This window comes from Heterodontus francisci, chromosome 7, assembly GCF_036365525.1.
Source record: "Heterodontus francisci isolate sHetFra1 chromosome 7, sHetFra1.hap1, whole genome shotgun sequence".
In the NCBI taxonomy this organism is placed as follows: Eukaryota; Metazoa; Chordata; class Chondrichthyes; order Heterodontiformes; family Heterodontidae; genus Heterodontus; species Heterodontus francisci.
The window spans coordinates 50,403,565-50,425,536 of NC_090377.1; the positions used below are offsets into that span (position 1 = coordinate 50,403,565).

The 21,972-nt window shown below is 42.6% G+C and overlaps 1 protein-coding gene across 3 annotated transcripts in view; it reads left to right on the forward strand.

Annotated features, from left to right (window-relative positions):
- The window catches only part of osbpl11 (oxysterol binding protein-like 11), a 121,752-nt gene that overhangs the window by 46,746 nt on the left and 53,034 nt on the right, over positions 1-21,972 (forward strand). For 2 of the 3 annotated variants that reach the window (XM_068035163.1, XM_068035164.1), the window contains 2 exons: positions 9,445-9,590; positions 10,370-10,513. In XM_068035163.1, coding sequence (XP_067891264.1) covers positions 9,445-9,590; positions 10,370-10,513 — 290 coding nt within the window. The remainder of the gene's footprint in view (positions 1-9,444; positions 9,591-10,369; positions 10,514-21,972) is intronic. The other variant, XM_068035165.1, reaches the window with a different exon arrangement.

Genomic DNA, 21,972 nt, shown 5'->3' on the forward strand with positions numbered 1-21,972 from the left:
AGGCATAAGAGTACAAAAGCAGTGAAGTTATGCTGAACCTTTAGAAAGCTCTGGTTAGGCCCAACTAGAGTATTGTATCTAGTTCTGGTCACCACACTTTAGGAAGGATGCGAGGGTCCTTGAGAGGGTGCAGAGGAGATTTGCTAGAATGGTTCCAGGGATGGTGGAATTTAGTTAGAAGGTTAGGTTAGAAAAGCTAGGGTTGTTGTTCCTGGAGCAAAGGAGATCGAGGGTAGATTTGATAAGAGGTGTACAGGATTCTTACAGATTTAGATAAGTTAGGCAAGGAAAACCTGTTCCCATTTGGGAACACAGATTGAAGGTTTTGGGCAAGAGTCGCAGGGGGAATGTGAGGAAGAACTTTTTTACGCAACGAGTGGACCTCGCTGCCAATGAGGGTGATGGAAGTGGAGACAATCAATGATTTCAAAACTAAATTGGATGGACACTTGAAGGAAATAAACTTGCAGGGCTACAGGTTTCTTGTGGGGGAGTGGGACTGACTGGATAGCTCCCCGGAGAACTGGCATGGACTTGATAGGCCAAATAGTCTCCTCTTATGCCAAAAATGACAGTCTCTAGTATGTTGGATTTGTGTAAATGGACTTCCAAAACGCATTTGATAAAGTGCCACATAATAGACTGGTTAGCAAAATTATGGCCCAGGGAATGAATGGGACATTGGCAGCATGGATGCAAAATTGGCTAAGGAGCAAAAAGCAGAGAGTAATGGTGAATGATTGGTTATATTTCAGACTGGAGGGAAGTATGCTGTGCAGTTTGCCAGAGGTTGGTTTTAAGACCGCTACTGTTATACATTAATGATATAAGCTTGGGTTACAGAGCATAATTTCAAAGTTTGCAGATGATACAGACCTTAGAAATATAGTAAACAATAAGGCAGATAGTAACAGACTTCAGAAGGATATAGGAACAGAGGTAGGCCATTTAGCCCATCAAGCCTGCTCGCCATTCAATGAGATTGTGGTTGATTTGTGACCTAACTTTACACAGCCACTTTTGACCCATATCCCTTAATACTTTTGATTAACAAAAATCTAGCAATCTCTGTTTTAAAATTAACAATTGATCTAGTATCAATCGCAGTTTGCGGAAGAGACTTTCAAACTCTACCACACTTTGTGTGAAGAAGTGTTTACTAATTTTACTCCTGAAAGATGTGGTTCTGATGTTTAGACTATGCCCCCTAGTCCTAGACTCCCCAACCAATGGAAATAGTTTCTATCAGCCTTAATATTTTGAAATCTTTGATCAAATTACACCTTAACCATCTAATTTCCAGGGAGTATAACCCTAAATTCTGTAATCGCTCCTTGTACTTTAACTCTTGGTGTCCAGGAATCATGATGGTAAATCTATGCTGCAGTCCTTCCAAGGCCAATAAATCCTTCCTAAGGAATGGTACCCAGAACTACTCTCAGTGCTCTAGGTGTGGTCTAACCAGGGCTTTGTATAATTGTAGCATAACTTCTATCCCTTGTATTTTCATCCTCTAGATATAAAGGCCAGCATTCCATTAGCCTTTTTGATTATTTTCTGAACCTGTTCGTGACATTTTAACGATCTATGTACCTGGCCTCCTAAGTTACTTTAAACCCCCACTGTTTCTAGCTTTTCACTGTTTAGAAAGTACTCTTTCATCCTTTTTAGGTCCAAAATGCATGACCTCACATTTGCCTACATTGAAATCCATTTGCCACAGTTTTGCCCATTCATTTAATGCAAAAATAAGTAGTGGTTATCTGTCCAAGGGCAGATCCTCTGGTCATTTCTCCACGCCTCATGGTCCTGCACTTTCCTCTTCAGTTGCTGATAAGATGCATGATGTACCTTTACATATCCATGCTGGCGCTCAAAACAGTGTCCAACATCAGATGTGATTCAGTGATAGGACAACATTTACTAAATAATCCTCAGTGTGCTAAGAATTACGCTGACAACCAATTTAAGATTGTCAGTCAGGCTTGCAGTGTGGCGCATTTGTGCGTACTGGAAACTACACATATTAATACACAGGGTCCTGTTCTTTGCAGACAGAAAGAACATGTACACACATTATGCCTGTTTCAGCTGAACAAAATAAGTGACAGTTCATTCCTCAGGGCAATGCCTTGACCAGAGTACAGTTGCCTGATTTAAATTTCAAACAAAGCTTGACAGTTAACTGTCAGTTACCATAAACTGGTTCATTCTCCATGGCAACGCCTCTGCCAGAGTTCACTTGCCAACCAATCAGCACTCTCTGCTCATACAGTATAAATCTTCCCTTACATTGGTATTCTTGCAGATTGTCCCGATGAATGCAAGACGAAAAGCTTAGGCAACATGTCTCTGTTTTCAGCAATTACCAGAGTCTACAATTAAATACAGCTGTGGGTTCAGGAACATTTAATGAGATCCCTGAAGGTGATCAGAATTTTGTGTCCAAAGGCAAAGTAACCCCGTACCCCTCTAGTAGGGCCAGCAAACCCATCGTCATACTCCGTGATACAGGGACCACCAGATCCCTTTTGTTGGTAAAAGGCATGACCTTTCCCCCCAGAGAGTGCAGTGAATGCGAGGATGATAGTGAATGATATCGGAGGGCGGTGTACGCCCGTACCTTTACATGGGGTGCACTTGGAGTGCGACCTAGTTTCGGGACCGGTTTGCCTGTGGACGGAGTTGACCTGCTCCTAGGTAATGATCTGGCAGGGGTGAAGGTGGAAGCTTCCCCAGTAGTTGTAGAGAGACTAAAGGAGGTCAGAGAGATGTGGCAGTGGCAGGTCCCTTGCATTTCCCCTGAATGTGTAGTGACTCAGGCCATGGCCAAACCAGCTCCCTCAGAGGAGCTAGCACTACAGATAGAAGACCTTGCTGTCTGGTTGTCTGAAACTTTCTTTGGGAAGTTAGCGGACCCAGGCAATGAATTAAATGAATCTTTTCTTGTTGAGGCTCAGCAGGCTGACCCAGTATTAAAGGAGTTAGCACAGGCTGCCCAAACTGAAAGTGAAGCAGAGGGAGTCCCTGATTGTTACTATGTAAAGAATGAGGTGCTGATGAGGAAATAGAGCTCTCCTCACAGACTTGAGGACAAAGAGTGGACAGTGGTGGTGCCGCCAAGGTACCGTAGAGAAATATTTGGAATGGTCCACGAGCTTACTTTGGCTATAAATGTTGGTGTACGAAAAGCCAGAGCCTGCATAAGACAGCAGTTTGACTGGCCAAAACTCCACTAAGATGTGGTGGAGTTCTGTAGGAGTTGTCACATGTACGAGGTTGAGGGGAAGCCCCAACCTGCAGTGAAATCTGCACCCCTAACTCCTGTACTGGCTTTTGGGGAACCGTCCGGCAAAGGGCTGGTGAATTGTGAGGGACCCCTGCCGAGAACAAAAGGGGACAGGCAAGTACAGGTCTGGCAGAGAGTTGGTGAGGAAGGGGACGAAAAGGACAGGTTAAAGGAAGATTCCCAAAATGAAACCCGACTGTCCAGTCAGCCAACCCTGAAATGTTGGAAAAATTAGACCCCACATCCTCCTACATAAATGTAGACTAAAGGAGCACTCTACCAGGATTTCTAATAGCATTTACAGAAACCTGCAGGGATTGAGAAGTTTCCAAAAGGCAGAGAAACAGTGAGGGTGATGCCTCACCTAGTCGAAGTGCGGCAGGGAAGTGCTGTGGAATCTGGACAGATACCTCTGGGCAGGAATGTCCCAGAAGACATGGGGGAGATTAGCAAAGAGACCCTCCCCAAAGTCAGGAAAAAAGGGAAACAAAAATGCCCTAAAGTGAGCAGCACTTGTATGGCTCACCAGAACACTCAAAGTGAGGTTAGAGTGGATCCACCCACTGCAGTCTCCCATGATCAGAGCTTAAGCCCAGAGCTAATTAAATCTAACAATCTCACTTCAGACTCCAACAAGAACAAAGGCCCAGAGAAAATCTCAGACACCTCACAGGGGCTTAAAACCAATCTATTACCCTCTACTACCATGGGGAGAGAAATTAGCAAGGTACTGGAACCCAAAGAGTTAGAACCACATTTGCATGTGCACAAAGAAGAACTCGCCCTGGACAATTATGGAAATTTGCAGACACCAAGTTGCCCCAGCAACCACATGTTTATAGAGATGCCCATCCCTAGGTTATTGCAAATTGATACTAAAGAAACTTTAGACCCATTGGACAAAACCTAACCATCTCAGACCGACATCAAGGGAAAAGGGCAGTTTGAATCAGCACTGCTGCAGAGAGAAAAAGGCAAGCTGCAATAATAAGATTTCGCCACTAACAGGCTTCAGTGTGCTAAGAATTACGCTGACAACCAATTTAAGGTTATCGGTCGGGCTTGCAGTGTGGCCCATTTGTGCGTACTGGAAGCTACATATATTCATACACAGGGCCCTGCTCTTTGCAGACAGAACGTGTACACACATTGCGCCTGTTTCAGCTAAACAAAATAAATGACATCCATGCGCTGGTTCATTCCTCAGGGCAATGCCTTGACCAATTGGAGTTAAGCTGCCTGGTTTAAATTTCAAACAAAGCTTGGCAGCTAACTGTCACTCATCATAAACTGGTGCATTCTCCACGGCAACACCTCTACCAATCAGAGTCCACTTGCCAACCAATCAGTACTGTCTTCTCATACAGTGTAAATTTGTTACTTTCCCTTACATTGGTATTCTTGAGAATTGTCCTGATGAGTGCAAGATGAAAAGTTTTGACAAAATGTCTGTTTTCAGCAATACTCAAGTTTTGTAATACCAAACAACTCTAGTAATGCCTTAACAACAGGTGTTAGACAAACTGACCTATAATTCCCTGTTCTTCTTCATCTCATCTTTCTTAAATAGCAGAATGACATGCACATTTTTCCAATCTAAAGGAATAGTTTCTGAATCGAGAGAACTGGAGAAGATTGAAGTTAGGATATCTGAAATACTGTGACCTACTTCCTTTCAGACTCTGGGATGGAAACCATCTGGCCCTGGGGATTTGTCAGTCTTTAGTGCCATTATTTTCTTCATTATTGTTTTTCTCTTTTTGGTGAGTCCTTGTCCTGATTCAGTATTAGTTTCTTTGGGATCTCCAGCATGCTATCTTCCTCCCCTCCTGTAAACACTGATGCAAAGTAATTATTCAACATGTCCACCATTTCCTTATTTTCATTGACAATATCATTATCAGTTTTTAAGGAGCCCATGTTGCTCCTGACCCACACCTTTTCCTAATATAATTGTAAAAAAAATTGGTCGTGTTTTTGATGTCCTTTTCAAGTTTATTTTCTTACTTCCTTCTTGTACCTTTTATTATCTGTTTTGTCACCTTTTTGGTGTTCTTTGTAACTCTCCCATTTGCCAGGATTTGTGTTTTTTTTCTGCATTTTTCGATGCTTTTTTCTTTTTATGTTGCCTCTTTAATCGCCCATTACATTTTTGGCAATTAGATCTATTACTCCTTAAGGGGTATAAACTGGTTCTGTATCACATCAACTTCTTCTTGAACGCCACCTTCTGTCATTTTACCCATTAGCAGATTTTCCCAGTTTATTGTGAACTGTCTGTCTTATCACATTGAAGTCGGCCTTATCTCATTCTAGAATCTCAGTTGTTTCATGTTTCTTCCTTTCACACAACATGTTGAACTCTGAGTGACATTGGCCATCTCAGTTTCTCTGCTCCTCTCACTCACTCTAACCTGTCTCCCTTTGAACTTGCTGCATTCCGTTCTCTCAGGTCTAACCCTGACATTGTGATCAAGCCTGCTGACAAGGGTGGTGCCTGTTGTTGTCTGGCGTACCGACCTCTACCTTGCAGAGGCTGAGCGCCAACTCTCAGGCACTCCTTCCTACCTCCCCTGGGACCATGACCTCACCACTGAACATCAAGCTACTCTCCTCCGGAGATCTTCCCTCTACAGCTTCCAATCTCACAGTGCTGCAACCCCGGACAGCCTGCTTCTACCTCCTTCCTAAAATCCACAAACATGACTGTGCTGGCAGACCCGTCGTTTCAGCCTGTTCCTGCCCCACTGAACTTATTTCTTCCCATCTTGACTCTATCTTTTCTCCCCGGTCCAGTCTCTTCGCACTTACATCCGTGACTCTTCTGCTGACGCCCTATGTCATTTTGACATTTCCAGTTTCTTGACCCTAATCGCCTTCACCCCCACCAAGACTTTTTTAGAGCTCTCAGCTTCTTCCTTGAACAGAGGCCCAACCAGTCCCCATCCACCACCACCTCCTTCGCCTGTTCTCACATTGAACAACTTCTACTTCAACTCCACTCACTTTCTTCAAGTAAAAGGTGTTGCTATGGATACCCATATGGGTCCTAGTTATGCCTGTCTTTTTGTGGGATATGTTGATCATTCCTTGTTCCAGTCCTACTCGGGCCCCCTCCCCCAACTCGTTTTCTCGTATATTGATGACTGTATCGGTGTCGTTTTCTGCTCCCGCCCTGAACTGGAAAGCTTTATCAACTTTGCTTCTAATTTCCACCCTTCTCTCACCTTCACATGGTCCATCTCCGGCGCTTCCCTTCCCTTCCTTGACTTCTCCGTCTCCATCTCCATCTCTGGGGATAGGCTGTCTACTCATTTTCATTATAAGCCCATCGACTCCCACAGCTACCTTGACTACACTTCCTCACGCCCTGCCTCCTGTAAGGACTCCATTCCATTCCCCCAGTTTCTCCGTCTCTGATGCATCTGCTCTGATGATGCAACCTTCCACAACAGCGCTTCTGATATGCCTTCCTTTTTCCTTAACTGAGGATTCCCCCCTCCCCCCATTGTGGTTGACAGGACCCTCAACAGTGTCTGGCCCGTTTTCCGCACCTCTGCTCTCACTCCTTCCTCTCCCTCCCAGAACTGCGACAGGGTTCCCCTTTCCTCACTTTCCACCCCACCAGCCTCCACTTTGAAAAGATCATCCTCTGCCATTGCTGCCGTGATGCCACTACCAAACGTATATTCCCCTCTCTTCTCTTCCCCCCCCACCCCCGGTCAGCATTCCGAAGGGATCGTTCGCTCCACGACACCGTGGCCAACTCCTCCATTGCCCCCAACACCTTGTCCCCTTCCAACAGCACCTTTCCTTGTAACCGTAGGAGGTGTAATATCTGCCCTTTTACCTCCTCTCTCCTCACTATCCAAGGCCCAAAACACTCCTTTCAGGTGAAGCAGTGATTTACTTGTACTTCTTTCAATATAATGTACTGTATTCGCTGCTCACAATGCAGTCTCCTCTCCACTGGGGTGACCAAATGCAGATTGGGTGATCGCTTTGTGGAAGACCTCTACTCAGTTTGAAAACATGACCCCAAGTTTCCTGTTGCTTGCCATTTCAACACACACCCCTGCTCTCAAGCCCACATATCTGTCCTGGGCTTGCTGCAGTGTTCCAGTGAACGTCAATGCAAGCTCGAGGAACAGCACCTCATTTACTGATTAGGCATGCTACAGCCTACCAGACTGAACTTTTGAGTTCAATAATTTTAGAGCATGACTGGCCCCCCTTTTTTAAATTTTACTTTGTATTTTTTTTTATTTGTATTTCATTTTATTTTAGTTTGTTTCATCATTACACTTTTTTACCATGTTTTTTTTCCACTGTTTACCCCTTTTTTTCATTTTTTTCATGTTGCTTGTGGCTAGGGCTTTCATTATTCTGTCATTTAATACCCTCTCTGCGCTAACGCTTTGTATTTCACCACACCATTAACACATTCTTTGTCTTTGCCCCATGACCTCCTTGTCAGTAATTCTCTGTGACTCTCTGTCCTATCAACACCTTCCCATTTGTTCTCTGTTGCCCCACCCCCACTTTATTTTCTTAAAACCTATTACATTTCTAACCTTTGCCAGTTCTGATGAAAGGTCACTGACCTGAAATGTTAACTTTGCTTCTCTCGCCACAGGTGCTGAGTATTTCTAGCACTTTTTGGTTTTATTTCAGATTTCCAGCATCTGCGGTATTTTGCTTTTATATATGTTGAACTTGATCGTATTATGATTGCTTTTATATAAATGTTCATGCACCATTAGGTTAACTAAATCTGTCTCATTACTTACTGCTAACTCTAATATGGCATGCCCCCTTGGTTTTAGGACATCAACAGATTGGGGAAGCGGACAGACACATGGCAGATGAAATTTAACACACAAGTGTGAAGTGATAGATTGTGGTAGGAAGAATGAAGAGAGGCAAGATTAACTGAATTGTACAATTTTAAAGCGGGTGCATGAACAGAGACCTGGAGTCCTGCCATCTTCATAGATTTGTGTTCAGACAAGTTGAGATGGCTTTAAAAAAGCATATGGAATTCTTGGCTTCATTCGAGGAATAGAGTGCAAGGTCAAGGAAATGGTTAAATCTTATAAGTCACTGTTTCGGCCTCACCTGAGTATTGTGTTCATTTCTAGGCATCGCACTTTAGGAATACTGTCGAGGCCTTGGAGAGGTTGCAGAAGAGATTTACTAAAATGGTTCTGGGGATAAGGAACGTAGTTATGTGGGGAGAAGCTGGGGTTACTCTCCTTACAGCACAGAAAGCTAAGAGAAGATTCCTTCTCTTTTTTTTTTTCCCTTCCCCACGTCATCAAGTAGCCACCACGTAGGCAGAGAAATGCTTCCCCATGGAGTTGGAAAATTAGCGAGGAAGTTCACCATCTCCACAATGTTCCTTGAGCTCAAGTGTCACAGGTCTAGGTGTACCTTATCTGCCACTTCTGTTGGTGAGGATCTAAAGACATTGCTGACAATTTGATGAATGCAATTCACAAGTTCTGAAAAATAGTACAGATTGATATGTGTTGACCTAAGCTGGAAAACTTTTTGAAACCTTGTAATTTTGATGTGCCTTTGAAACTGATGAACTTTTAATAATTTATTAGGAAACAAATCCACTCTGATAAGAGGTGAAGCAACCTGAGATCCATGAAACATTAACTGGACCGTGTAAAGCTGTTGTAAAGCTCAACTACTTCTATCAATGACTGAAGAGTATTAATTATTAATTAACAATATGCTGTGATAAATTTTTGCTATGACTCCTCCCTTCTCCCAGTTTTTAAGTTCTTGTGTTCTATATTTTAGATTGTTTTAACTTGTACCATATCAAATTTTTATTTTTTTTAACTGGTTCTTAAAGGGTTTTAAGTATCACTGCTGTACTTTCCAGTCTCGGATGATTTCCAAGGTCTGCTTGCCCTTGTCATGATTCAGTAGGTTTGATGGGCATAGATTAACATGAATGCACCAGTAAGATTCCTGATACCTTTAGTGACGACAGTGGGCGTTGCCTCAGGCTTCAATCGTAGCCTTTTCTTTTACACGTTTAATTTTGTTACTAAGAATTGCAACTAGTTTCAATGGCAGTAATCTTCTTCCGGGTGTGATCATGAAAAAAATTGAAGCTAAACTTCCATTTGTTTCAGGGACAACTATTGAATGGTTGGAACCCAAATTATCACTATCGGACCACCTTAAGAATGGAAGGGCACATCAGCCATCAACTGAGAAAGATCAGTCAAAAGCTGCGAGTGAGGAACAGCCTGTTTCTGAACCCTGCCAATCGACACGGGTAAGGTAATTCAGAAAGTAATTATTCTGGGGCTAGCATAACTTTTTTAAAAATCCCTTCTCATTATGCCAAGAAGTTGGTGGCTTTATTTGAACTAAACAAGTAGCACAGTGTAAGAAAATTGTGTCAGTGTTTGAAGCGTGTTTGGACTATACCAATGCCTGTGTCTTGCAAATGGTTTGATAGTTTAAATTTTGATATTGTTTTGGATACATTCCTAGATTAGGATGGTTGTTGGGTGTGGTTTTCTTTAATGAATGCCTGTCGTTTTGCCCTGGGGGCGAAGAAGAACTGCACCATAACCTGAAAATGCAATGGGATGAGTTTAGTAAAGATTTTTAAAGATTCACTTCATAGTAACAAGAGTATTGATCCTGGACTCAGCCAAATACATTTTTGCTGTCAATTATAATTTGGAAAGTCTTTTTGATTCAATTATCGCTGACTGTCTGTGTAATAAGTTTTAAAAGCCAAGTGACACTTTAAGAAATATAGAATGGAAAAGCAGCTATTTGTCAGCTTACATTAAAAAGATATCAAGAAAATGCAGGAATAAAAATTTTATACAGTGAATTCAGGAAGAGTACAAGTGTCAACTCCAAACAATCCAGTTTTTTCAAATTTTTCATATCTTATTCAAATACAGTAAAGGAAGGGCTAATACTACATTTGTTGCTCTTTTCATCTTCACCCTAAGATTGCATGAGAAGGTAGTTTTGTATGTGAATTAAAACCACAATAAAAATTTATAAATTTTGAAATCCAATCTCTCCTTACAGAAATGCCCTTGCATACTTTTTCATCATTTTGAGGAGAAGTGGAGTGACCAATTGAATCTTGCTGAGCCAGGGTTACAGGAGAATGCATTAGGCAATAAGAAAGCTGTAACTAGTCCACTGGTACTTCATTACAATTTTTCTAAGGTCTGTATTCTCAGGCATCACCAAGTTATCTATTTGAGCTCCTTGAGCTGTATCCTGTTGTGCCAGCTAACATACAAAAACAATGTGCTGCTTTTGTTGTTGCACCCCACAAACATCCACTATGTTCAGTGCTGCTGTAACTTCCCTGCCTTGTTCCATCTACTTTTCAGATGTTCTAGTCTTGCACCTCCCTGCATCCTCATTGTGTTGAAATCAATATTCATTTACACAGTCTTGTTCTGTAACTTATTCTTTTCCAGTATATCAAAATTGTGGAATTCTTTGCCTCCCCCACCTTTTCCCTTCCACCTGTAATCTTCAGATTGTTAAACTTGTGCTTAACATCATCTAATCACTGTTTCTTGACTTGAGTTGTTTTCTCTTTTACTCTTCTATCTTGGCTTTCCAATTTGGAGAGAAAATATTTATGGTAGTTTCTGCTGATTGCAAATCCAGGAACTTGGATATTGATTTAAGGTCGTTGTTTGTAAACTAAATTTGTTCAACATTACAGTTTTTTTACAATTTAAACTCATGAAAAGTACTGGATGGCTTTCTTTCTCGTACCAATTCAAAAAGACCCAGCTTCCAGAAGTAAAGAACAGTATTGTGAAACATTGCAGATTATTCTCATTTACAAGATTTTTATTGGAGCATTGACAGGTTAGGAAGTTGTGTTTTTTTTTCAATTAAACCTCTTATAATTTGATTAAGGAAAATGATCCTGTACTGCAGTTTGAGTTTAGTTTGTTCAAGGGTTTTTGTTGCTTGGACTGGGAGCCCGGTGACTGGGGTTCGGTTGCCTTCTTGGCAACATTAGTTAGTAGGCTTTCAATCTCCCCCCACTCACTCACTCAACCCAAGTGCCAAATACCTTGGCATCACTCTTGACCATACATTGACCTACTGGCAACACCTCCAGAATACCGGAACCAGGGTCTAGACGAGAGTAAAGCTCATAAGGAAACTGGCGGATACCTGGGGCAGCAGAGCCAACGCACTATGCACTGCTTCACTCGCCCTGGTCTACCCAACAGTAGAGTACTGCTGCTCAACTTGGCTCAGGAGCTGCCACACAAATATGGTAGATATTCACCTCCGGGAAATCATGAGATTATCTTTGGAACGTTGAGACCAACACAGCACGAGCGGCTTCCTGTGCTGTCTGCAAGGAAAACATTCTCTCCAAAGAACACCACTGGCTGACAGCTTATGAAGCACTTCCATTGATACAGGACCTCAAAAAAAAAAAACCACGCACTCGCCTGAAATTTCATAGCCCCTACTGGCACGCACTCCACATCCCACAACCAATGACAGCCCCACCTCTGGCGCACCTCCTAGTTGACTGCTGACATCACCAACTGCAGCCTGGTAACTGACTCGAGTGGTGAAGTCCTAGGTTTGAACCTCCCTCGGAAAATCCGGACAGCCATCAATCACTTGAGGATAGGCCAGGGAAGATTTGGCCACTTGCTCCCCATGTGGAACATGTGAAAGTCAAAACGCAATCCATCAGAGTCAGCATGGTTTAATGAAGGGTAAATCGTATTTGACTAATTTGCTAGAGTTCTTCGAAACTGTAACAAGCAAAGTGGATAATGGGGATCCTGTAGATGTAATATATCTGGACTTCCAGAAGGCATTTGATAAGGTGCCGCACAAAAGGTTAATACACAAGGTAAGATCACGTGGGGTTAGGGGCAATTTATTAGCTTGGATAGAGGATTGGCTAACCAACAGAAAAGAAAGAGTCGGGATAAATGGGTCTTTTTCTGGCTGGCAGATGTAACTAGTGGGGTGCCTCAGGGTTTGGTCCTCGGGCCCCAACTATTTACAATCTATATTAATGACTTGAATGCAGGGATAGAAGGTACTATAGCCAGATTTGCAGATGACACTAAAATAAGTGGGATAATAAGTTATAATAAAGAAATAAGAAATTTACAAATGGATATGGATAGGTTAGGTGAATAGGCCAAAATTTGGTAGATGGAGTTTAATGTGGATAAGTGTGAGGTTATCCATTTTGGTCGGAAGAATAGAAAGGCGAATTATTGAAATGGAGAGAAACTTCAGAGTGCTTCAGTGCAGAGGGATCTGGGCGTCCTTGTGCATGATTCGCTGAAAACTAGTATGCAGGTACAGCATAAGAATATAAGTATAAGGAAGGCAAATGGAATTTTGGCATTTATTGCTAAAGGAATAGAGTATAAAAGTAGGGAAGTGTTGCTGCTACTGTACAAGGCATTACTGAGACCGCACCTGGAGTATTGCGTACAGTTTTGGTCCCTTTACTTGAGGAGGGATGTAATTGCACTGGAGGCAGTTCAGAGGAGGTTCACTAGATTGATTCCAGAGATGAGGGGTTTGTCTTATGAAAAGAGATTGAGCAGTTTAGGCCTTTACTCTCCAGAGTTTAGAAGAATGAGAGGAGATCCAATTGAGGTATATAAGATGATTAAGGGGATTGACAAATTAGACTTAGAGAGGATGTTTCCTCTTGTGGGGCAATCTAGAACGAGAGGTCATAGCTTTAGGATAAGGGGTAGCAGATTTAAAACCGAGATAAGGAGAAGTTACTTCTCAAAGGGTTGTGAGTCTGTGGAATTCACTACCCCAGAATGTGGTGGATGCCAGGACATTGAGTAAATTTAAGGAAGAGATAGACGGATTTTTAATTAGTAATGGGTTGAAGGGTTATGGAGAACGGGCAGGAAAGTGGAGTTGAGGCCGAGATGAGATCAGCCATGATCGTATTGAATGGCGGAACAGGCTCGAGGGGCTGAATTGCCTACTCCTGCTCCTAGTGCTTATGTTGTTATGTGGACCAGTTCACATTGTGACTGTGGCCATTCAAATCAGACCATTGCCCACATATTGAACTTACTGAACTCTTGCCCTGAGAGATCCATTCCTGATGGCATCACAAACATTCACGCTGGATCAGCTGAAGCTGTTGGATGGATTGTTAACCTCGACATCGAACTATAGCTGCTTCCCCAGCCATATACAGTTCAGTTTGTCATTGGCAGTGGAATACTCCATGAAAGGCACAAAATGGTTGTGAGATTTACTCTGACATCTTTGTCAAGTAACTAAGGAATTAAATTTAAACTTACTGCAATCTGACCTTTTAGTTTGTGAGACACCGATGTTTTGCATAATTGGATAATTGCGCTTATTACCTTTATTCCCTACTCACTTCCACAATGCTGAATGTTTATTCTAGTGCTCCAAAGCTTCATTGCCATGGATTGTGTTAATATGATATTCTTTATTTTATCTAAATATTTTATGTAATCTAGCCCTCATTTCTTCCTATTTGGAGGTACTGGGGTAGTACTCCATAAAGCTAATTTTGTGCATTTCCCTGGCATATTGCTCCAATCAAGCTGTTTGTAACATATCAGAAATTATCAGTTGTGTTCAACCTTCCAAGTCCCTTCCTTCACCATTCAAAATACATTTTGTGAAACTTGATAAAAAGTTTCCTTCGCTATGATGGCCAAAGTTTTTCCATATTTTATTATCCATTTAGCATTTACTTGTAAACTGACTTATTTATAACGTGCATAGACATTAATAAGGGGAAATGTATTTTATTTTTAAATTTCTGTTCAGAACAAGGAGGCAAGTGTTGACAAATATTACACCAAGTAAGGTTGCTACAAGTAGATATGTTTGACCACTGGCTTGCTGCAGTATGATGCTCTGCGCTATTTATTTGATGTCCGTATTCTGATAACAGCATTTTTAAATGATGTTTCATCAACATGAAGTTTTCGGACAATTGGACATGGTAGCCAATTAACTTAGATTAATTTGGGTAGTAAGTTGAATTTTAATTCTCAATTTAAAGTTTTGTTTTAACTTGAACTTTCTTATTTGGCTTTGGATTTAAGTTGAATCCTGATAACTGTATACCTCATTTGTTACTTATGCTGATCCAGATCAAGTGTTAAGATTTAGAAATATCTTGATGTATTTAATGGTTCACACTGGAAAGCACACAGTGTTTTCAGGATACATTACGAAAGGTTCCAGTGTTTTGCTGAAGCTTTCTTCCAAGCCCCTCTCTTTTCTAGCGCCCACCTCCTCCCATCTCTGTATTTCAGCCACTTCACATCTCCTTTTTTTTTTTAATATAAGGCTAATTTTAAAACATGTACATAGGTTATTTTTTTTTAAATCAGAGGGACCCGTGTAAAGTATTCCAGTGTCTTATTCACTGCTCTTTTTATTTTATCAATTTTTAATTTTGTCGGGGATTTGGATCAGGTTTCTGCTCCTTGACCATCTACTCTTGCTTACAAGCTCATGTTGCTGTCTTTCTTCCTTGTGGCTGAGTAATGATGATCATGGAGTGCAAATGACCTGACCATGCCCTATTTCTTTGATTATCTCTAACCGAAGATCGTTTATTGTCCTGTGTTGTGGGTGAGTGGGAAGCCAAATTAATTTGAGAATGTCATATTTCTTGCAAAATTGATGTAAACCAAATTTTTGGCAGAAATAGCATATATGTAAGTCAGCAACTGTCTACCTTAAAGCCTGGCTCAGGTATAAAATTAAAACCCGCCCTGCGCCCGACCCGACAAAAGCCATCCCGAACTCCACCAGGGCCCAAGTCCTTTAATTTGTTTAAATGCCTGACCTGACCTGAACCCAACACATGTTGACTTTGGTCGGGTAGCTAGGCTTTACTGCAGAGTGCGGAGTCTGGACTGCACATTTCCCACCTTGACATCCTGAATGTTCATTTGAAGATTACTTCCCGGAGCAAGGCAGCACTGTCCACGTCCAGCCTAACCTGACCCTGAATGCTGGACCCGGAAGAGAGACCCAACCCGAACCCGACACATGTCATCGGGTCTGGTCGGGTTCAGGTCGGGTAGCCACACTTTAGTCTACCTGTCTTGTACATGTAGTTGTTAAAGTTCAGTTATGTCCATTGCTACAAGACTTGTGCAGTTTTCAGTTGCTTAAGTTTTTTTTGAACTGTGCAAGTTTACCAGTATATATTTTTCTAACTAATTTTTATATTTATCCTCATGCTTTTTATCAATCTGTGAAAATTCTTAATAAAAATAATGTACATAAATTTGATTTGTGGTGACTCTCACACTAAAACATCTTGGAATAAAATCTCAACAAGGTATGTAAATGAAATTAAGTTAAACATACACCCAAAATTTGCTTGTCTAATCAGAGATGAATATTGCAACTATCAAGTGTGTTGGTATTTCCCATTTTGTCACAAATACTTTTCTCCTGTATTATAGTGACACTTATTACAGGTACTGTAACCTTGTTTTTTTTTTGTTGCTGAAAGCAATGTTTGGGCTCCTGGACGATTCAATAAGTAAATGCAGGGGTAGTATGGCTTTGAGCCATTAAAATTGGAAAGGCCCCAGATCCAATCTCTGGTTTTGTTGAGTGAGACAATTACAGCCTGGGTTTTCATTCCAGTCCTTAACAACTCTCTGTTGGAAATGCATGTTTATGGATGTCTGGTTCAGGGTTGTGTATGATAGCTGCTTTGGCAGAAAAAGCTGCTGATGCCCACTCTTCAGGATTGTGTATCAATAGTGAGCACTAACATGGTCTACCAGGAGACCGCCACCAGCTTCAGGTGAAGAACAATATTGGGACAAAAAAATCTAAATTTATATTGAGTTTGAGGGTTATTTAGGAAACTAGGGTCCTGAACAGAGGCAAGTGTTGACCAATGTAGATAGGGAAACTAGATTAAAAGATATGAAAGTAAATAAGCAATGGCAAACATTTAAAGAAATAATTCATCATTCGCAACAAATATACATTCCCTTAAGGAATAAAAATGATCCAACCATGACTAACAAAAGAAGTTAAGGATGGTATGAGATTGAAGGAAGAGGTTTATAATCTTGGCAAAAAGTGTAGTCAGCCTGAGGTTCGGGAGTTCAGAAAAAGATGACCAAAGAATTGATAGTTTACTCTCATTCTATTTTCTATCAAGCAACGTAAATACATATTCTAAAAGCTTATGTAGGTATACAGAAAGGAAGACATTAGCGAAAGTAAATGTGGGTCCCTCACAGGCAGAGACAGGAGAAATTATAATGGGAAATAAGGCAATGCGAGAAAATATTTTGTATCTATCTTCACAATTGAAGACACAAACATTCCATGAACCAAGAATATGGTGAGAATGAGGAACTTAAAAGAAATTAGTATTGGTAAAGAAATAGTACCGGAGAAATTAATGGGACTAAAAGCTGACATATCGCCTGGACTTGATGGCCTGTACACTCGAGTTTTAAAAGAGCTGAAGGCATAGTGGATGCAATGGTTTTGATCTTCCAGAATTTCCTATATTTTGGAATGGTCCCTACAAATTGGAAGGCAGCAAACGTAAACCCACAATTCAAGAAAGGAGGGAGAGAAAACAGGGAACGTTTGACTGGTTAGCATGACATTAGTAGTCGGGAAAATTCTAGAATCTATTATTCGGGCCATGGTAACAGAGCACTTAGAAAATCAGCATGTGATTGGGCAGAGGCAACACGTATTTATGAAAGGGAAATTGTGTTGGACAGATCTATTGAGTTTTTTTTTGAGTTTATAACTGGCATCCTTCCATCTACAAAAGATGTTGAACATGCAGCAAACACAGCTAGTTTATAACTAGCAGGGCAGATAAGGGGGAAACCAGTGGATTAGATTAGAACATTACAGCGCAGTACAGGCCCTTCGGCCCTCGATGTTGCGCCAACCTGTGAAACCATCTGACCTAAACTATTCCATTTTCATCCATATGTCTATCCAATGACCACTTAAATGCCCTTAAAGTTGGCGAGTCTACTACTGTTGCAGGCAGGGCATTCCACGCCCCTACTACTCTCTGAGTAAAGAAACTACCTCTGACATCTGTCCTATATCTATCACCCCTCAACTTAAAGCTATGTCCCCTCGTGTTTGCCATCACCATCCGAGGAAAAAGACTCTCACTATCCACCCTATCTAACCCTCTGATTATCTTATATGTCTCTATTAAGTCACCTCTCCTCCTCCTCTCTAACGAAAACAACCTCAAGTCCCTCAGCCTTTCCTCGTAAGACCTTCCCTCCATACCAGGCAACATCCTAGTAAATCTCCTCTGCACCCTTTCCAAAGCTTCCACATCCTTCCTATAATGCGGTGACCAGAACTGCACGCAATATTCCAGGTGCGGCCTCACCAGAATTTTGTACAGCTGCAGCATGACCTCGTGGCTCCGAAACGCGATCCCCCTACTAATAAAAGCTAACATACCATATGCCTTCTTAACAGCCCGATTAACCTGGGTAGCAACTTTCAAGGATTTATGTACCTGGACACCAAAATATCTCTGCTCATCTACACTACCAAGAATCTTCCCATTAGCCCAGTACTCTGCATTCCTGTTACTCCTTCCAAAGTGAATCACCTCACACTTTTCCGCATTAAACTCCATTTGCCATCTCTCAGCCCAGCTCTGCAGCCTGTCTATGTCCCTCTGTAACCTACAACATCCTTCGGCACTATCCACAACTCCACCGACCTTCATGTCATCCGCAAATTTACTAACTGTGGTGTATAAGCATTGATAATATGCAAGCAGTTAGGTCTCAGGATTGGAGATAATATATTCGTATAGATTGAGGGTTAGTTAATGGACAGAATTCAAAGAGTAAAAATAAACAGGACATTTTCGGGTTGGCAGGCTGCAACGAAAGGGGTACAGCAGGAATTAGTGCTCGACCTCAGTTATTTCAATGACTGAGATAAAGTTACGGAGTGCAATGTATCAAATTTACTGTGGGAGAGTAAGCTATTAGGATGACGCAGAGGCTGCAAAAAGATATAGACCAGTTTAATGAGTGGGCAAGGATGTAGCAGATGGACTATCGTGGAGAAATATGAAGCAATCCACTTTGGTAGGAAAAATAGCAAAGCAGAATTATTTTTTAAATGGTGGGAGGCTGGGCGATGTTGGTATTCTGAAGGACCTGGGTGTCCTTGTACATAAGTAACAAAGTTAACATACAGGTACGGCAAGCAATTAGGATAGGAAAGCAAATTATACGTTTGCCTTTATTGCAAAGAGACTGAAGCATAATATTACAAAAGTCTTCCTGCAATTGTATAGGGCCTTGGTGAGACCTGGAGTATTGAATGCAAGTTTGGTCTCCTTATCTAAGGAAGGATATACTTACCTTTCAGGGAATGCAACAAAGTTTCACTGGCCTGTTTCCTAGGATGAAGGATTGTCCTATGAAGAGAGATTGAGAAAATTAGGCCTGTATTCCTTTGAATCAAGAAGAATGAGAGGTGATCTCATTGAAACATAAAATTCTTAAGGGGCTTCATAGGGTAGATGCTGGCAGGATGCTTTCCCTGGTTGGGGAACCTAGAACAAGGTGTCACTGTCTCAGGATGAGGAGTCAGCCATTTATGACTGAGATGAGGAGAAATTTCTTCACTCAAAAGGTTTTTCACTCTTTGGAAATCTCGACCCCAGAGGGCTGTGAATGCTCAGTCGTCAAGTATATTCAAGGCAGAGATCAATAGATTTTTGGTGACTAAGGAAATCAGGGGATATATGAATAGTGCAGGAGGTGGAGTTGAGGTAGAAGATCAGCCTTGATGTTGAGTAGTGAAGCAGGCTCAAAGGGCAAAATGGCCTACTCCTGTTCTTGTTTCATATGTCGTTCTTAGTTTTTTCATTTGTTTCATGGGATGTGGGCGTCGCTGGCCAGGCCAGCATCTATTGCCCATCCCTAATTGCCCTTGAGAAGGTGGTGGTGAGCTGCCTTCTTGAACCGCTGCAGTCCATGTGGGGTAGGTACACCCACAGTGCTATTAGGAAGGGAGTTCCACAATTTTGACCCAGTGACAGTGAAGGAATGGCGATATAGTTCCAAGTCAGGATGGTGTGTGGCTTGGAGGGGAACTTGCAGTGTGGTGTTCCCATGCATCTGCTGCCCTTGTCCTTCTAGGTGGTAGAGGCCGCAGGATTGGAAGGTGCTGCCTGTGTAACCTTTGGGTGCTTTGCTGCAGTGCATCTTGTAGATAGTACACACTGCCGCCACTGTGTGTCGGTGGTGGAGGGAGTGAATGTTTGTGGACGGGGTGCCATTCAAGTGGGCTGCTTTGTCCTGGATGGTGTCGAACTTCTTGAGTGTTGTTGGAGCTACATCCATCCAGGCAAGTGGAGAGTATTTTATCACACTCCTGACTTGTGCCTTGTAGATGGTGGACAGGCCTTGGGGAGTCAGGAGGTGAGTTACTCACCGCAGAGTTCCTAGCCTCTGACCTGATGATGTAGCCATGGTATTTATATAGCTATTCCAGTTCAGTTTCTGGTCAGTGGTAACCCCCAGGATGTTAGTGAGGGATTCAGTGATCGTAATGCTTTTGAATGTCAAGGGGAGATCATTCGATTCTCTCTTGTTGGAGATGGTCATTGCCTGGCAATTGTGTGGTGTGGAGTGACTGGCCTTGACCTCAAGGCAGCATTTGACCGAGTATGGCATCAAGGAGCCCTAGCAAAACTAAGGTCAATGGGAATCAGGGGGAAAACCTTCTGCTGGTTAGAGTCATACCTAGTGCAAAGGAAGATGGTTGTGGTTGTTGGAGGTCAATCATCTGAGCTCCAGGAAATCACTACAGGAGTTCCTCAGGGTAGTGTCCTAGGCCCAACCATCTTCAGCTGCTTCATCAAGGACCTTCCTTCAATCATAAGGTCAGAAGTGGGGATGTTCGCTGATGATTGCACAATGTTCAGCACCATTCGTGACTCCTCAGATACTGAAGCAGTTTGTGTAGAAATGCAGCAAGACCTGGACAATATCCAGGCTTGGGCTGATAAGTGGCAAGTACATCCACACCACACAAGTGCCAGGCAATGCCCATCTCCAACAAGAGAGAATCTAACCATCTCCCTTGACATTCAACAGCATTACCATCGCTGAATCCCCCACTATCAACATCCTAGGGGCTACCATTGACCAGAAACTGAACTGGAGTAGCCATATAAATACCATGGCTACAAGTGCAGGTCAGAGGCTAGGAATCCTGAGGCGAATAACTCACCACCTGACTCCCCAAAGCCTGTCCACCATCTACAGGGCGCAAGTCAGGAGTGTGATGGAATACTCTCCACTTGCCTGGATGAGTGCAATTCCAACAACACTCAAGAAGCTCGACACCATCCAGGACAAAGCAGCCCGCTTGATTGGCACCCCATCGACAAACATTCACTCCCTCCACCACCGAAGCACAGTGGTAACAGTGTGTACCATCTACAAGATGCACTGCAGCAATGCACCAATGCTCCTTAGACAGCACCTTCCAAACCCGTGACCTCTACCAACTAGAAGGACAAGGGCAGCGAATACATGGGAACACCACCACCTGCAAGTTCCCTTCCAAGCCACACACCATCCTGACTTGGAACTATATCGCCATTCCTTCACTGTCACTGGGTCAAAGTCCTGGAACTCCCTTCCTAACAGCACTGTGGGTATACCTACCCCACATGGACTGCAGCGGTTCAAGAAGGCAGCTCACCGCCACCTTCTCAAGGGCAATTAGGGATGGGCAATAAATGTTGGCCTGGCCAGCAATGCCCACATCCCATGAATGAATTTTTAAAAAGGTACAACTCCAACCAGTGGACAGTTTTCCCCATGATTCCATTGACTCCAGTTTTGCTAGGGCTCCTTGATGCCATACTCAGTCAAATGCTGCCTTGATGTCAAGGGCAGTCACTCTCACCTCACCTCTTGAGTTCAGCTCTTTTGTCCATGTTTGAACCAAGGCTGTAATGAGGTTAGGAGTGAGTGGCCCTGGCAGAACCCAAATCTGAGCGTCACTGAGCAGGTTATTGCTTAGCAAGTGCCCCTTAATAGCACTGTCAATGACACCTTCCATCACTTTACTGATGTTCGAGAGTAGACTGATGGGCTGGTAATTGGCCTAGTTGGATTTGTCCTGCTTTTTGTGTACAGGACATACCTGGGCAATTTTCCACATTGCCGGATAGATGCCAGTGTTGTAGCTGTGCTGGAACAGCGTGGCTAGGGGCGCGGCAAGTTCTAGAGCATAGGTCTTCAGTACTATTGTCGGAATGTTGTCAGGGCCTGTAGCCTTTGCAGTATTCAGTGACCTCGGACGTTGCTTGATATCACGTGAAATGAATCAAATTGGCTGAAGACTGGCATCTGTGATGCTGGGGACTTCAGGAGGAGACCAAGATGAATCATTCACTCGGCACTTCTGGCTGAACAAATGCTTCAGCCTTATCTTTTGCACTGAGGTGCTGGGCTCCCCCATCATTGAGTATGGGGATATGTGTGGAGCCACCTCCTCCAGTGTTTAATTGTCCTCCTCCATTCACCAGGTTGCCACCTCATTTTGAGGTATGCCTGGTGCTGCTCCTGGCATGCCCTCCT